The 18,047-nt window shown below is 42.4% G+C and overlaps 1 protein-coding gene across 2 annotated transcripts in view; it reads right to left on the reverse strand.

Annotated features, from left to right (window-relative positions):
* The window catches only part of PLCB2 (phospholipase C beta 2), a 384,423-nt gene that overhangs the window by 123,887 nt on the left and 242,489 nt on the right, over nucleotides 1–18,047 (reverse strand). For both annotated transcript variants that reach the window (XM_077464867.1, XM_077464866.1), the window contains exons 16-18: nucleotides 15,139–15,235; nucleotides 13,844–13,928; nucleotides 2,133–2,257 (exon numbers count right to left, since the gene is read on the reverse strand). In XM_077464867.1, the coding sequence (XP_077320993.1) occupies nucleotides 2,133–2,257; nucleotides 13,844–13,928; nucleotides 15,139–15,235 (307 nt within the window). The remainder of the gene's footprint in view (nucleotides 1–2,132; nucleotides 2,258–13,843; nucleotides 13,929–15,138; nucleotides 15,236–18,047) is intronic.

The raw sequence follows: 18,047 nt of genomic DNA on the forward strand, positions 1-18,047 counted from the left end.
CGTGTACAGCACGTACGACGGGACTAGAAATGGGAAGTCCAATACACAGCAAAGCACCCTTCCGCCGTGTAAATCCTTTCTGGGCATGCGCCATTCTTAGTCCGTTGAACTAGCCTACTGACGAGCGGATTGTCCGCTGAAACCAAAGTACGACGGACAGAATTTCGAAAAATCCGAAATACTTAGTACGCCAGACTGCACGCTGAAAAAGTCAGCTGAAGCCCACACACGAGCGGACTGTCCGCTGAAATGTGTTTTGACGGACTAAGTACGCCATACAGTCCGCCCGTGTGTACGCGGCATAAGGGGTAGATCTGAATTGAGGGGAAGTTCTGCTGATTTTATTATCCAATCATGTGCAAGCTAAAATGCTGTTTTTTATTTTCCTTGTATGTCCCCCTCGGATCTACAGTGATTGCACTTCCAAGTGCACTTTCAGTGCAATTTCAAGTGCACTTTGCCCAAAGCGGATTTGCCTTTAGTAAATAACCCTCAATATCTGATTTCAAACATGCAGGGCCATTGGATCAACAATGCAGACCATATGCAAGTAGCTTTTCTTTATATGCATCTGAAACTACTACTGCATACTGTATCAGCAGTGTGGTGTGTTTAGAAATAGGGATGCACTGATACCATTTTTTTTACAACGAGTATGAGTACCAATACCTTTTTATTAGTACTCGCCAATACCATTTACTGATACCTGCTTTACACTTAAGCTGTCAGCAACGGTACAAAGTATTGAAAAGTGACTTCATTAAATACTTTTTTTTTTTTTTTTTACATTTTATACTTTTTTCAATGTGAAACGTGTAAATATATGTTAAAGATCTAAAAACATGAAAGAACAAAGCAAACAAAAAAAAATCGAATTAATAATTAGCAGGAAAATAAAAACTGACTTCATCTGCAGATCAAAGTTTATCCCTTTGATCTGTAGAAGAATAAATAGAAATAAAACAATGTTTCCTTTTATCTGTTTCAGCGACTGAGCAATGTCGTTGATAAACATTGCCCGTCTGCTTTTTTTTTTTGACAGCACCAATTGCTGGAACTTCGTTTACACTTTAACTGTCAACCGGGGGAACCCCACTGACAGTTCAATGAGTCATTGGTTGTTAAGGAAGCGGCCAGCCCTGCTCCTTAACCAATAATTGCTGGCTTTTTTAGCTGTCAGCGGGGGAGTCCTATTGACAGTTGAAAGAACTGAGCTTGAAAGTCAGTATCAAGTATCAAGCATACTCTCAGGACCTGATATATAGAGCAGTGGTATACCCATACAACTTCATTAAAAAAATTCAAAAGTTTAAATTGATTACATTAACAAAAATTCCAGGGGGAGAGCACAGTCTCCCAACCAGCTCTCCTCCAACAACAGAGCTCTCTCTGCTTATTGCTTAACTCTGTTGAGAAAAGCGGACTTCACCAAAATCTTATGAATGGATCTTAAATGCAAGTCTTTGTGTGAATACCCCAGTAGATATCTGTCCTCTAAAACAAACTGATCTGTGTGCTGGTGTACACAGGCATATGTGTTTAGCTTTCTGCTTGAGTTTGAGAAGAAGATCAGATAAGGTAAAATTAATTTTCTTAAAGAATAATTCCACTTTTCTTTTTAGGGTGAAACATGGAACATGATGACATTATATAGCTCCTCACCCTTAAACCACCCCCTTCACATGAATAATGTGGGGATTCTCTCTACAGCATTCTGTATATTTTGGACTTTGGCATGACTATGAGTGGCTCCATCAACATGGCCATGTCATCCATCCACAGGGCTCTGTGAGTGACTACGAGTTCTATCTGTCGCAGCATCAGAGGGATTCATAGTTCTCAATGTAGTTCACAAGTGTAGTGATGTCACCGCACCTGGAGTTCACTGATTACTTCTTCCAGCTCCATAACCAAAGAGCTGTACTTTGATAAGGGCCTGGGGTTAGAGGAATAGTCTGCAGGAGCCTCTGAATTGCACCTGTGATGCACTGATTGTGGTTGCAATGCTTTGCTGGGTTCAAAGCAAAACATTTATAAATGCACTTTTTTTTTTTGCAGCATGGCTGCATTTATTTTGATTTTTCTTACATAAATTGGAAAATACCTTTTTTGTACCTTTACACATAACTTACCCATAGTTTGAAAGTTCAGGGCCACCATTTGGCAACCCACATTCCAAAACATTTGTGGCATATAATTAGATGAATCCATTCTGGTCCCTTTTGGATAAATACGACTCATCTGTCTTTTATTGTATCTGGGTGAATTGTATAGGAACAGGCTTTTTAAGATAGTATGAGTCCAAGGGGAGAGAAACATCCATATTTTTGTGTGTGAAAGCACAACCTCTCACATGGCAGTTATAATGTCCAAAGTGCATTAAACTAATCATATTCTAGTTTACAGAAGTCAGATTAGTGAAAAGTTGAATATGATTGCCTGCAATGGCCTACTGCATTTTTCAAGTTGCTGTTTGTCCTACTGAGTAAGCTTTAATGTGTTTTATTACATCTTATCGTTATTGCTTGGGTGCGGCTTGATCAAATTTTGCTTGAAATGCTGTTGTCTTGCAGTTGTTTGGAGATGTATTTGCATATATTGTATTACATAACCTGAATCTTGTCCAGAATTAATATAATCTATAAAGTAAATTTTACAATAAACATAAAGCTTTGTGCATGCATATTCTTGTGCCATCTAAAAAGTGATATGCTATTCTTTTTTAAATAGGCTGCTTTATTGGTAATGATTATATATTTTTTTTATTTCAGTTTGAGGGAAATGAGCATTAAATAATTATTTGTCAGCAAAGAATCATGGCATGTATGAGTTGAACATCATGTTGTTAATTTAGTGCACCCATTTATTTACCAGTTTTATATGTTTAGGGTAGTGATGGGCTTGGCTGTGTTCGGATCGAACCAGCCAGGAAGCTGGCACCGCACACCGCCAATCATAGGCAGCGTTGCGTATGTGCAGCAACCAGTTGGGAAATGCCTCTCTGCCCATGATTGGCGGTGTGTAGTGGCGGCTTCCTGGCAGGTTCGATTTGAACACGCCCGAGTCCATCACTAGTCTAGGGTTAGGTGTGCATTTATGCTATACATGTTTTCATTTCAATGATTGCCTTTCTTCCACCAGCAAATGCTTATTCTTGGTTAAATGTAATCTACTCTATCAGAAAAGTAATTTATAAAATGACTTGTAATTTTTCTACAGACAATATACAGTGCCTTGAAAAAGTATTCATACCCCTTGAAATTTTGCCATGTTACAACCAAAAACGTAAATGTGTTTTATTGGGATTTTTTGTGATAGACCACACAGTGGCTCATAATTGTGAAGTGGAAAGAAAATAAATGGTTTTCAACATTTTTTACAAGTAAATATCTGAAAAGTGTGGTGTGCATTTGTATTCAGCCCCATTTACTCTGATACCCCTAACTAAAATCTAGTGGAACCAATTGCCTTCAGAAGTCACCTAATTAGTAAATAGAGTGCAATTGTGTTTAATTTAATCTCAGTGTAAATACAGCTGTTCTGTTATCAGAGATTTGTTAGAGAACCTTAGTAAACAAACAGCATCACAAGAGCCAAGGAACACACCAGACAGGTCAGGGATAAAGTTGTGGAGAAGTTTAAAGCAGGGTTAGATTATTAAAAAAAAATATTCCAAGCTTTGAACATCTGATGGAGCACTGTTCAATCCATCATTTGAAAATGGAAAGAGTATGGCACAAATGCAATCCCACCAAGACATGGCCGTCCACCTAAACTGACAGGACGGGCAAGGAAAACATTAATCAGAGAAGCGGCCAAAAGGCCCATGGTAACTCTGGAGGAGCTACAGAGATCCACAGCTCAGGTGGGAGAATCTGTCCAAAAGGACAACTATTAGTCATGCACTTCACAAATCTGGCCTTTATGGAAGAGTGGGAAAAAAGAAAGCCATAAGAAATCCCATTTGCAGTTTGTGAGAAGCCATGTGGGGGACACAGCAAACATGTGGAAGAAGGTGCTCTGGTCAGATGAGACCAAAATTTAACTTCTGTCCTAAAAGCAAAATGCTATGTTTTGAAGAAAACTAACTGTCATGGATCTGCCAAAGATGGATACAGCCAAATACAGGGCAGCCTTAAAACCTGTTCACCTTCCAGCAGGACAACGACCCTAAACATACAGTCAGAGCTACAATAGAATAGATTAGAACAAAGCATATTCATATGTTAGAATGGCCCAATCAAAGTCCAGACATAAATCCAATTGAAAATCTGTAGCAAGACTTGAAAATTGCTGTTCACAGATGCTCTCCATCCACTCTGTAAAATAGCTCAAGCTTTGTCAAAGAAGAATGGGCAAAAATGTCACTCTCTAGATGTGCAAAGCTGGTAGAGACATCCCCAAAAAGAATTGCAGTTGCAATTGCAGTGAAAGGAGGTTCTACAAGGTATTGAGGGGGATTGAATACAAATGCACACCACACTTTTCAGATATTTATTTGTAAAAAAAAATTGAAAACCGTTTATCAGTTTCCTTCCATTTCACAATTAAGTGCCACTTTGTGTTGGTCTATCACATAAGATTCCAATAAAATACATTTAGGTTTTTGGCTGTAACATGACAAAATGTGGAAAATTTCAAGGGGTATGAATACTTTTTCAAGAAGCTCATCTTATCTTAAAATAAAATTTTCTCTGGAAGTTAATTTAAACTCGTATTGCATTAAAAGGCTGTGTGTCTCTTGTTCCCTTTCCTCAAGGTTGTTGCATCTTGCTCAATGGTTCAAGCCGTTTATTAGGTCTATTCTATAAAAAATACTGTATGTGTCATTCCTATAATTCCTTTTTGACCTTGGTTTTTTATTAGAAACTTTCTAATTTAGTATAGCCATATGTAAAAAAATGTGTCTTTATAAAAGTGCTCACAGATAAAGCATATGCATTGCCAGTGTAGAAAAATGTTGTTCAAAGCTCTTAAGATTCAAAAGACAATGGTCAATCAATCAGTTTAGACCACTTACATATTTATAGATTGTGATCCTATCCCTCCTTAACCACTTACCGACCACCTACCACATATTTACTGCAGCAGGGCGGCTCTATTGTGCAAAATCACATACTTGTACGTGATTTTGTGCAATAGCAACTGGGGGCACAATCGCGCCGGAGGCATGATTGCGCGCTGATTGGACACAGGTGGAGCCAATCAGAGGACCTGGTGGACGCTCCCCACAGTGATAGAATGGTGGTCTACCGATGTAAACACAGCAGACCACTGTTTGGCCAGGAAGGGACAGTGTGATCTTGTGTTCCTGCCAATCAAGAACACGGATCGCTGTGCTCATGCAGTGAGCCCCCCCCCCCCACAGTAAATAAGCACAAACAGGGAACACACTTAACCCTTTGATCGCCCCTGATGTTAACTGCTTACCTGCCAGTGTCATTTATACAGTGTCCGTGCATATTTTTAGCACTGATCACTGTAATAATGTCACTGGTTCCCAAAAAAGTGTCAAAAGTGTCAGTTAGGTGTCCGATCTGTCTGCCGCAATGTCGCAGTCCCGCTAAAAATTACTGATCACCATCATTAGAAGTAAAAAAAAATGCCATAAATATATCCCCTATTTTGTAGATGCTATAACTTTTGCGCAAACCAATCGATATACGCTTATTGAGATTTTTTACCAGAAAGTAAAAAATATAGTTTTTTTTTTTTTTTCAAAATTGTCACTCTTTTTAAAAATAATTATTTTAAAATAAAAACCACAGAGGTGATAAAATACCACCAAAAGAAAGCTCTATTTGTGAGAAAAAAAGGACATCAGTTTTATTTGGGTACAGCATCATGCAGTTTTTCAGTTAAATTAACGCAGTGCCATATCGCAAAAAATTGCCTGGTCAGAAAGGGGGTGAAACCTTACAGGACTAAAGTGGTTAATTGCCTCTTCTCAAGAGAGAATACATTCAATTACATTCATCTTTACTCATATGTGAGCTCCTCCATGACTCCTATCAGTTTGGTTTTACCTTCTCCTGTTCGCCGATATCCTTTTTTGTGAAATGGTGCCCAAAACTAGACTGCATATCCCAGATTAGGTCTTAAAGCGGAGTTCCACCCAAAAATGGAACTTCAGCTTTAAGGGAAGGTGACCCCCTGACATGCCACATTTGCAATTTTTTTGGGGGTGGGGGGGTAGCGGAAACCCTTTTAGAATGTTCCAGCTCCCACTTATTCCTGAGGCACCGCGGCGCCGGAAAGAAGATCACCTCTCCCCCCTTCCTCTCGGCAATCATCTGGGACATGTCACAGGTCCCAGACGATTTTCCCAGGCAGTCACAGCGCACCGTGTGGCTCGCGCATGTGCTGTGTGTGCCTGGCTGTGAAGCCACAGCCGGGCGCCCACAGTGACAATGCGGGCACCGCAGAGAGGAGGGGGAGACGAGTGGGGCTTCATTCCCCTGCCTCGCTGGACCCTGGGATAGGTTATGCCGGCCATACACGGTTCAAATTTCGAAAGAATTTTCTTTCGAAAATCGTATCTAAGAATTTTCGTATGAATTTCGCACCATTAGTGGGCTGCAGCAACAGCCGATTTTCGTTCAGAAATAAAATTTGAGGAATCGGACATGTTGGAAATTTTTAGAAAAACGAACGATTTTCTAATCAATGATGGGAGAATCGTGCGAGAAACGTAATAAGAAAAGAAAATGTACGGAGATAAAAGAAAATGTACGGAGATAAAAGAAAATTTACGGAGAGAAAAGAAGATTCCCAGCCAAGAAAATTCTTTTCTGTAGCAACATGAGGTGAAATTGAAGGCTAGGTTGGCCGAATTTCGAAAATCAATGGTGGCATCATCGGATCACAAAAAAAACGAATTTTCTGATTTTGAAAAGAAAATTCATTCGAAATTCGACCGTGTATGGCCTGCATAAGTGTCCAACTATTTAAAGTCAGCAGCTGCAGTATTTGTTTTTTCTTTTTACACGGAACTCCGCTTTAATGATTTGTACAGTGGCACAATGATGCCTCTCTCTATCTCTCTGGGGGTCTATATCTCTTCTAATACTCTTTCTGTTTTAGAAAAGGATTTTGATTGCTTCAGAAACTGCAGCTTGGCATTGCATGCTATTATTTAGCCTGAGATCTACAAAAACACCAATATCCTTCTCCACCATTGACTCCCCCACCTGTTCTCTTCCTAGTATGTATGATGCATATACTACAGAAAATGCCATAAAAAAGCTAGTTAAGACTCAACTTCAAGGTACCCCTATGTATAAAATCGTATATATGTCTAGCTCAGGGCTCAAAATTTCAAATCCTGAGCTACTAGCCAGGTGTTAAGAGTTACTCGCCAACAGTTGCCCTACCCAACCCCTAACTTGCCCCGCCCCTAATTCTCTCCCTAAATATGCCCTTAAAAATTATCTCATGAAATGACACTGTTAAGTGTTTTATGTAGAATTAAAGTGTTACTAAACCCAGTAATATGAAAATATTTCCTATGCCCCCCACAGTGCCCACAGCTTACAAATCTTCATTTTACATTAAAATACTGCCACTATATACCTTTTTTGCTGATCTGTATACCACGGCCACATGATAAACTGCACAGTTTGTCCAGTGCTGAGTTTTGAGGTAGGAGGAGATTTCCACTACAGCCTGTAAACACGCCCACATGTGTGATGTCAATATCATATGACCTGAATAGTTCAACTGAAACAGGAAATGTTCTCTCCAGTAATAGAGACTAAACTGAGCATGTGCAGGATGGCTACCCTCACTGTATTATATGGCCTTGCCAAGATACACAGTGCAAGAGGAAAGGATCTGCCCATATAGTGTCAAAGAGCCTTTTTAAACAATGCAGAGGATTAACCCCTTAAGTTCCACAGTGAGTATAACAAACATGCTATTCAGTATATACAGACAGATTTTACTGTTGTGGGTTTAACAACACTTTAGTAAGAAAAATAAATAATAACAACCACAACCTTACAATACAATACAAAACAATAATAACATAAAGCAAATTTCATTGATCTGACTGATAAATAAAATAAGGATAACATATGATTGGCTACTATAGGCACTGTTTGTCAGGTTTGGGTAGTAGAGTGGCAGGTTTTGGAAGTATAGGGGCAGGTTTGGGTAGTATAGGGCGGTATAGTGGCAGGTTGAGGTACAGTGGTGTGAAAAAGTGTTTGCCCCCTTCCTCATTTCCTGTTCCTTTGCATGTTTGTCACACTTAAGTGTTTCGGAACATCAAACCAATTTAAACAATAGTCAAGGACAACACAAGTAAACACAAAATGCAATTTGTAAATGAAGGTGTTTATTATTAAAGGTGAAAAAAAATCCAAACCATCATGGCCCTGTGTGAAAAAGTGATTGCCCCCCTTGTTAAAACATACTATAACTGTGGTTGTCCACACCTGAGTTTAATTTCTCTAGCCACACCCAGGCCTGATTATTGCCACACCTGTTCACAATCAAGGCATCACTTAAATAGGAGCTGCTTGACACAGTAAGGTCCACCAGAAGATCCTTAAAAGCTACACATCATGCCGAGACCCAAAGAAATTCAGGAACAATTGAGAAAGAAAGTAATTGAGATCTATCAGTCTGGAAAGGGTTATAAAGCCATTTCCAAAGCTTTGGGAATCCAGCGAACCACAGTGAGAGCCATTATCCACAAATGGCGAAGACATGGAACAGTGGTGAACCTTCCCAGGAGTGGCCGGCCGCCCAAAATTACCCCAAGAGCGCAGCGACGACTCATCCAAGAGGTCACAAAAGACCCCACAACAACGTCCAAGGAACTGCAGGCCTCACTTGCCTCAGTTAAGGTCAGCGTTCATGCCTCCACCATCAGGAAAAGACTGGGCAAAAATGGCCTGCATGGCAGAGTTCCAAGGAGAAAACCACTGCTGAGCAAAAACAACATCAAAGCTCGTCTCAATTTCTCCACAACACATCTTGATGATCCCCAAGACTTTTTGGACAACATTCTGTGGACCGATGAGACAAAAGTGGAACTCTTTGGAAGGTGTGTGTCCAAGTATATCTGGCGTAGAAGGAACACTGCATTTCATAAAAAGAACATTATACCAACATTAAAATATGGTGGTGGTAGTGTGATGGTCTGGGGCTGTTTTGCTGCTTCAGGACCTGGAAGACTTGCCGTGATAAAAGGAACTATGAATTCTGCTGTCTACCAAGAGATCCTGAAGGAGAATGTCCGACCATCTGTTCGTGTACTCAAGCTGAAACGAACTTGGGTTCTGCAGCAGGACAATGATCCTAAACACACCAGCAAGTCCACCACCGAATGGCTGAAGAAAAACAAAATGAAGACTTTGGAGTGGCCTAGCCAAAGTCCTGACCTGAATCCTATTGAGATGTTGTGGTATGACCTTAAAAAGGCCGTTCATGCTCGAAAACCCTCTAATGTAACTGAATTAGGACAATTCTGCAAAGATGAGTGGGCCAAAATTCCTCCAGGACGCTGTAAAAGCCTCATTGCACGTTATCGCAAATGCTTGGTTGCAGTTGTTGCTGCTAAGGGTGGCCCAACCAGTTATTAGGTTTAGGGGGCAATCACTTTTTCACACAGGGCCATGATGGTTTGGATTTTTTTTCACCTTTAATAATAAACACCTTCATTTACAAATTGCATTTTGTGTTTACTTGTGTTGTCCTTGACTATTGTTTAAATTGGTTTGATGTTCTGAAACACTTAAGTGTGACAAACATGCAAAGGAATAGGAAATGAGGAAGGGGGCAAACACTTTTTCACACCACTGTAGTATAGGATAGTATGTAACACTTAATTTATGCCTCAATTCCATGTAAAAACAATAATCTCTCTTAGGCCGCGTACACACGGGCAGACTGTCTGTCCAACTTAGTCCGCTGAAACACATTTCAGCGGACAGTCCGCTCGTGTGTGGGCTTCAGCGGACTTTTTCAGCGGACTGTCTGGCGGACTAAGTCTTTCGGAATTTCCGTAATATTGTCCGTCCAACTTTGGTTTCAGCGGACAGTCCGCTCGTGAGTAGACAAGTTGGACGGACTAAGTATGGTGCATGCTCAGAAAGGATTTACACGGCGAAAGGTTGCATTGCTGTGTATTGGACTTCCTATTTCTAGTCCCGTCGTACGTGCTGTACACGTCATCACGCAAGCTTTCAACGGACTGTCTGTTCATCGTGTGTGGTCAAGTCCGTTCATTCAAAAGTAGGACGGACTGTCTGTCGGATTGTCTGACGGACTTAGTTGGCCAGACAGTCCGCCCGTGTGTACGCGGCTTTAGATTTCTGTGATTACTGACATCAACTTTTGTATTCTCCACTTTTTAGTTTTATAAATGGCTCCTTAGAAAAAAACACTTTAAATTATTCAGGAGCCCTCCTCTCTTAGACTGTCAACAATTGATTTGCGCAGCGCAATGTGGCTGCTCACTGACACTTCAGTGTACACTTATCAGTCCCTGTTCTCCCCAGCCAGGCATCCCCACTCTGCCCCTCACAATCCCGCCAATTATTACCTCTTCTTATGACGCATGAATGTCTCATGCTTTCTTGTAAATGAAAAGAATGTACATGGTCACTGGCGTTGTTGGCCCCTGTTCTCCCCAGCCAGCCAGCTCCCCTCTGCCCCACTCAGTCCCGCCTCCCATTTCCTCTTCTTGTGACGCATGCATGATGCAGTTAGAAGAGAAAGTATACACCCACTGACCACCCTATGTTTGCCAAAGCAGGGGGATTGTGGTCATGTGAAAGAGAGAAATACTACACAAAAAAGTTAAACAGTGATAGCTTTTGGGGTACACAGAGAGGTTTAGTGATTGCTTATGGTTGTGGTGGCCCATTCAAGGTTTAAAAGCACTTTAACCTGACCATAACACATACTGTAACCCTCAGCCTAACATAACACTTAACCTAACCTTAACCTAACATTCAACACCCCCACCCCCAACATCTAACTCTTAACCTATGCCTTAACACTTAATTCTTACCCCCTAAAACTCACTAACACTTCCAGTACTTTCTAACAGTAACTCTAAAACTTAAACTTTACATCCTCCCTGCTATGCCAGGGGCGGCCATCCATTGTGGGCACATGGGTGCCGCCCTTCTATCCATGTTTTTTTTAAGCACCTGATTAGAGCCAGAGGCTCTAATAGGCTTCAACATAGGATGGGCTCAGGACGCAGAAAATTGTGTCTGGAACCCACCTAGTCGTGTTGCAACAGCGCTGTTTCAAAACTCATCTTCCTCCTAGACAATCGGGAAGTGGGTCTGATACCTTTTCCCCAATTGGCTGAAAGGACAGGCAATCCTATTGGACGCCTAGGAGGAGGCGAGGAGACGCAGGGCGGAAACGAGGAAGAGAAGAGTCGCTGGCCAATGCCTGGATGCCCAGTCCCCGCTGATGCCTGGATGCCCGATCGCCATCGCTGCTCCTCTGATGCCCACCACCTAGATGGGGTAAGTGCTGGTGGACCGTGGGGAAGGGGGAATGGAGCGGTTTAAGTTTGCCGTGGAGGGGGATTTAGTTGTTTGCCGCCCCCCCAAACAAAAAAACACCAGCAGCCACTGCTGCAATCCCTAACAGAGATCTAAAGTAGCCTCTAAACTAAGCCTTAAACTTTATTTAACCAGTTCCCGACCAGCGCACGCCGATGTACGTCGGCAGAATGGCACGGGCAGGCATATTGGCGTACAGGTACGTCCAATCTTCAATGCCGCCCTTCAATGCCTCGTGTCAGTCTGGGACCCTCGTGAGTCCGGTCGTGGGTACCGCGGACTCGATCGCCGCGGGCATACCCGCGATCGTCTCACGGGACGCTGAATGGAGAAGTGCTGTTGTAAACAGCATTTCTCCATTCTGCCTAGCAACTAGTGACGCTGATCTCTGCTCCATGTGATTGGAGCAGAGATCAGTGTTCACTAAATGAAAGCCCAACCCCCCATAGTTAGTAACACACCCCTAGGAACACTTAACCCCTACACTGCCACTCCCTGGTTAACCCCTTCACTGCCAGTGTCATTTACACAGGAATCACTGCATTTATATAGCAGTGATTGCTGTATAACTGACAATGGTCCCAAAAATATGTCAAAAATGTCCAATGTGTCCGCCATAATGTCGCAGTCACAATAAAAATCGCAGATTGCCGCCATTACTAGTAAAAAAATTGTCGCTCTATTTTTATAATTAGGGATGAGCTGAACACCCCCCGGTTCGGTTCGCACCAGAACTTTCGAACGGACCGAAAATGTATTATTTATTATTTATTTATATTTAAGATATTGAAGCGGAACAACTATGATGGGAAGTATGGACCTTACCCAAACCCAAATATCAGAAAGGCCAAGATCATGACTAAAGTTGTGAAGAGTCTTCAGTAGGGATGAGCCGAACACCCCCCGGTTTGGTTCGCACCAAAACTTTCAAACGGACCGAAAATTTGTGCGAACTTTAGAACCCCATTGAAGTCTATGGGACCCAAAAGTTCTAATTTTAATAGTTAATAGGCAAGATATTGTCCTAAAAAGGGTTTGGGGACCCAGCTCCTGCCCCAGGGGACATGGGTCAATGCCAATTTTTTTTTTTAAAACTGCAGTTTTTTCGGGAGCACTGATTTTAATGATGATTAACGTGAAAAAAAGTGAAATATTCCTTTAAATATCGTGCCTGGGGGGCATCTATAGTATGCTTGTGAAGTGGCACGTGTTTCCCGTGTTTAGAACAGTCCCTGCACAAAATTACATTTAACGGAAAAAAAGTAACTTAAAACTGCTTGCGATTTTAATGTCATGTCTGGTTCCAGCAATACGGATGAAAATCATTGAAAAAAAAATGCCATGGGTAGCCCCCCCCCTGCCCATTACCAGCCTCTTTGGGTCTTGTATGGATATTAAGGGGAACCCCGTACCTAAATTAATAAAAAGGAAAGGCACGGGGCCCCCAGGCCTTATATACTCAGAACAGCTGGAGGCACACAACACCCACTTTAACTCCTGCAGATGCCTGTATTAGAGAACACCAGCAATAAAGGGTAGCTACAGGTGTATACTGTGCTGGAGGTACACAGCACCCACTTTAACTCCTGCAGATGCCTGTATTAGAGAACACCAGCAATAAAGGGTAGCTACATGTGTGTACTTTGCTGGAGACACACAACACCCACTTTAACTCCTGCAGATGCCTGTATTAGAGAACACCAGCAATAAAGGGTAGATACAGGTGTATACTGTGCTGGAGGCACACAACACCCACTTTAACTCCTGCAGATGCCTGAGAAAGAACACACTGTCCCTGCCTATCCTTCTCTCCCTGCATGCCGGAACACACTACACAAGGCCACCATGCTGGCGGCCTTATATAGTGTGGGGCATGTACTAAACCCCCTAAGCTATAATTGGCCACAGGTATCCTGCCTGTGGCCAATTATGGCTCTCCTTGCTGCCGGCGCTGTGATTGGCCAAGCATGCGGGGTCACAGTGCATGCTTGGCCAATCATGAGACAGCAATGCACTGTGATGGTGCAATGCATTGTGGGCTGTGAGCGCCACACGAATTTGGCGCGAACGGCCCATAATGTTCAGTATTCACCGAACGGGCAAACAGCCAGTGTTCGAGACGAACATGCGTTCGACTCGAACACCAAGCTCATCCCTACTTATAATATATGCAAGAAAAATATTTCCAAGATAATTAGCCGGAAATTACATTTCTGGTCACGCATGCACAGACTTCCTGTCTATGAATTTATATTTATATCTACGAATAAATGCATTATAATAAGACTGGAGCAGCCACAAAAGGATACTCAACAAATTGCACTGGAAACTTGGTCAGCAGATCATAGGCTTTGGTCTCCACAAATGACGAAATCACATAACTTTGATTCTTTTCTACATAAATAAAAGAGAGAAACATTAATAGTTTAGTAAAAGTAATATTACCAAGAAGAAACCAAACTGCAAAGGTGGATTTTTTTTTTTCTCTAAAAAGTCCCAGTGTTGGCTGGGTTAGAGTCTAGAGAGGGTAGTGATATTACTTTCTGTGTTATGTAACAGTGCTCGGGCCTACTGACCCATCGCTAGACCCAAGCACTCTCACCTGGGAGGAGTGCCACATGTTTCCCCATACACAGAATAGCTTGGTATTTTACACCAGTTGAGATAGAGGACGGAGTGACGGGCAAGTGCTAGATGAAAATAAGTTGGTTGCTTGAAGGTGCTTTTTGAAAGTACCTCAAGGGGCAAAGTGACAGTGTATCATTTAGGTAAGTAAATGTAAAGGAGATTGTACAGGCTAATTGTAAAGTGAGTGGCCAGTTTACTCTCCTTTTATTAGCCATTTATTCCTTGGCTTCATTCTGATAATAATCCTGTACTTAAAGCGGAGGTCAGCCCATCCCTTTAAAAATTAAAAGTCAGCAGCTACACATACTGTAGCTGCTGACTTTTAACATTAGGACACTTACCTGTCCTGGAGTACAGTGATGTCAACACCACAGCTGATGTTTCCATCAGCTCTCGGGTGCTGCCGCCGCCACTGCCAGTAAGAGGACCTGGCAGTTTAGCCTTTCGGCTTCACGGTCGGGTCCCTACTACACATGCGGGAAGCATGCTGTGCTCTCTCACTGGCCCGGCAGAAGGGGAGGGAGGTGGAGGGAGGAGGAGGGGGGCATACTTTGCCGCGGCCTGGTTTCCCAGGAGTGGAGACAGGATATCTGTATAAATTCTGTATAGAACTGTATTCCATTCTGTATGTCTGTATTGCACACTGCAATCATTGTGCACTTGGCACTAATAATGTTTTGATTACATATTCATATTCTTTTAGACTCTGATAAGAAATGAACCTGCCTATATAATGTCTCTTGTTACCTTAAAAGTATAATTGTAATATTAATGTGATGTAAGTATGGTTATGGTTAAAACTTGAAATGTGTCAAATAAACAGAAGAGTTATTTGGAAAGACAATGAGTGTATCCTTTTGTGTTTGTTTTTATGAATTTGGAACCACTGCTCAATATGAGCATATGAGTTGTCTATCTATACAATTTTCAAGACATGTAGTAAGTAATGAGGGGTTTTCTACATAAATTCTCTTACGTGTAGAAACTTCGAATGTGTCAAATTTCACTGGCTGGACATAGTTGACCAGGCTTGACATCTCCTCATAAGCTGTAGCTTCCTGCCCAGCAGTACCCTGTGTGAAGGAGAGGGAATACCATAAAACATTATAAATAAATTATAAATAGATTTTCTCCTCTATACACGAAAGCCTAACTAATTAATACTTCTGTAAGGGATATGGTGAAATGTACCTAGTGATATTTAATATATATTACATGGCTATATGTGCTGGTCTTCGGCCAGCAAAAACTCAAAATTTAAAAAGACAAGTGCACAGTCCTGCAATGTAGACGCTCACATATAAAGCAGTCTGTATCTCCCAGCACAATTACTAAAAGGCCCTAAGAAACTTTCCTCCACTTCACAGTTCTTATGTGCTTTCTTTCTGCAGAAAGAGAGTGGAATCAGCAAAAAAGGCAGAATGTTAGTCAGGATTGTGTGAGCAATGTCCTTGGGGGGGAAACCATGGACACTGATAGGAATGTGGAAGTTGACCAGTGAGCAATACCTGTGGAAGAGGATGTGGACAATGGTCAGTATACAATGATCGTGGCTTCAGTGTGGGTACTACATATGTAACATCTCTGGAAGAGGTGTGGAGCACTGGAAATAAACAAACTTTGCACTGAAGTGTAACTAAATTCACTTCTAACAGCAAACTCCACCAGTGGTCAATGGCTAAATTTAGTGTATGCCTCTGCCATATCCAGCTGCAATTCATTTTCAGGTCTGTTCAGCCTTTGCCTAAGCCTGGTGGTTGATTGCTCCTGCCTGCTGCTAGAATATTGCAGCAATAATGTTGGTGGATCAATTCTTGGGTTATGAATAATTATCTGACCCTAGTAATCATTGGAAAGCTGGCCCAGAAGATGTGGCTGGGAAGAAGATAAATATTTGGGATGATCAGAACTGTGTCAGAAACCAAAAATTGGACTGAGACAGAAGTGCAGTTAAAATAACACTTGTTTAATAATAGTAATAGTAAAAGGTAAACATAGTTAAATCATAGCCAGAGTTCGGTAACCGGAACGGATAGTCAGACAAGCCAAAACGTCAGGGAGCTAGAGATCACCGTACTTCAGGACAGGCCAGGAAATCAGGAAACCGTAAAATCAGCATAGTGGAACAGCTAGCAGGATCAGGAACCAGAAGGGACATTAGCCAAGCAAGTCTTGAAAAGTTACACAGAAGAGAGTCTCTGGATGTGTTGACCAAGGTGAAGGCAGAGAGGAACTGAACAGCTTAAATAACCAGCAGGACTGAAGAACAGGATATCATCATCAGGTGAGTCACTGTGGAATAGATTGGATCTGGCAAGTAACCAACATCTGAGCGGCCTGCTCTGAGAAGGAAGGGCTGAGCCCAACCCTGATAGTACCTCCTCCTCAACAACCCCTCCCCCTTAGAGGACCACCAGGTTTGAGGGGAAACACGGAGGAGGACAGGGGCATGTACGTACAAGGATGAGACCCAAGAGCATTCCTACGGACAGTACCCTTTCTAATGCACCAGGTACTGTATGCACCAACGGAACTTACTGGAGTCAACAATGGACTGTACATCATACTCCTTGTGGTTCTCAACCTGTACTGGGTGAGGACATGGCACTGAAGTTTTAAAGTGGTTTCAGGCCAAAGGTTTTAATAAGAAGACATGGAATATATTTAAGATACATTATATCAGAAGGAAGGTCTAAAGCATAAGCCACTGGGTTAATCCTGTGGAGAATACAGAAAGGCCCAATAAATGGAGGTGCCAACTTCAGTGAGGGAACAGGGAGTCGGAGGTTGCGAGATGACAGCCAGACCCTGTCCCCAACCTGGTAGGAAGGTGCAAGCAGGCGCCTGCTGTCAGCATGGTGTCTGTACCTATCATTGGCATGTCGCAAAAGCCTCCTGGACTTGTGCCCAAATGGAAAGAAGACCACGGAGATGCTCCTCTAATGCAGGGATGCTCTGCGGAACAAAATGAGTCAGGCAACATGGAAGGTTGGAAACCATAGTTTTCCATAAATAGGGACAGTCGGGAAGCAGAATTCAAGGCACTATTGTGTGCAAAATCTGTTATCATGGTCAGAAATATAGCAACGTAGAAACTGCTCCAAGGACTGGTTGGCTCGTTCTGGGGCCACATTAGACTGCGGGTGATAGGCAGAGGTGAAAGAAAGCTGAATTCCCAACTGTGCACAAAAGGCTTGTCAGAACCAGGACACAAACTGACTACCCCTGTCCGAGACAATCACCTTGGGTAGCTCATGTAAGCAAAAGATCTCCCTAGCAAAAATAGAAGCCAGTTTCTTAGCTGTGGGCGACTTCTTAAGTGAAAAAAAAAATGAGACATCTTCGAGAACTGATCAACCACCATAAGGATAACTGTGTTACCCTGAGAGTTGGTTAACTCCACAATAAAATCCATGGACAGGTGGGTCCAAGGCCTCTCTCCACTGGGTATGGGTTGTAGGAGGCCCACTGGAAGGTGTCGTGGTGTCTTACTCTGAGCACACATGGAACAAGCAGCTACGAAGGTGGCTACATCAGCATGTAGACTAGGCCACCAAAAGGCCCAAAAGAGTTTATTCTTCTCAGGTTGGCCAGCAGCCTTGGAAAAATGGTAAGTCTGGAGCACGGCAGTACGGAGACTCTCAGGGATAAAGCAGCAGTCAAACGGTTTTCCAGGAGGAGCATGGACCTAAGCGGCAAGAATTTTGTCACCCAAAGGAGAAGTGGGACTGGTGTGAACCGTAGCCAGAATACAATCAGGAGGAATCACAGGAACCGATTCCATCTTGGAAGTGGAGGAAAATTGTTGTGACAAAGCGTCAGCCCTCACATTCTCAGTACGGGGTAATTAAAACTTGACAAGAAAAGAGCCCATCGCGCCCTTCT

The sequence above is a fragment of the Lithobates pipiens genome, unplaced genomic scaffold (genome assembly GCF_037356315.1).
Source record: "Lithobates pipiens isolate NorthernLeopardFrog02 unplaced genomic scaffold, aLitPip1_a1.2 Scaffold_30, whole genome shotgun sequence".
Classification (NCBI taxonomy): domain Eukaryota; kingdom Metazoa; phylum Chordata; class Amphibia; order Anura; family Ranidae; genus Lithobates; species Lithobates pipiens.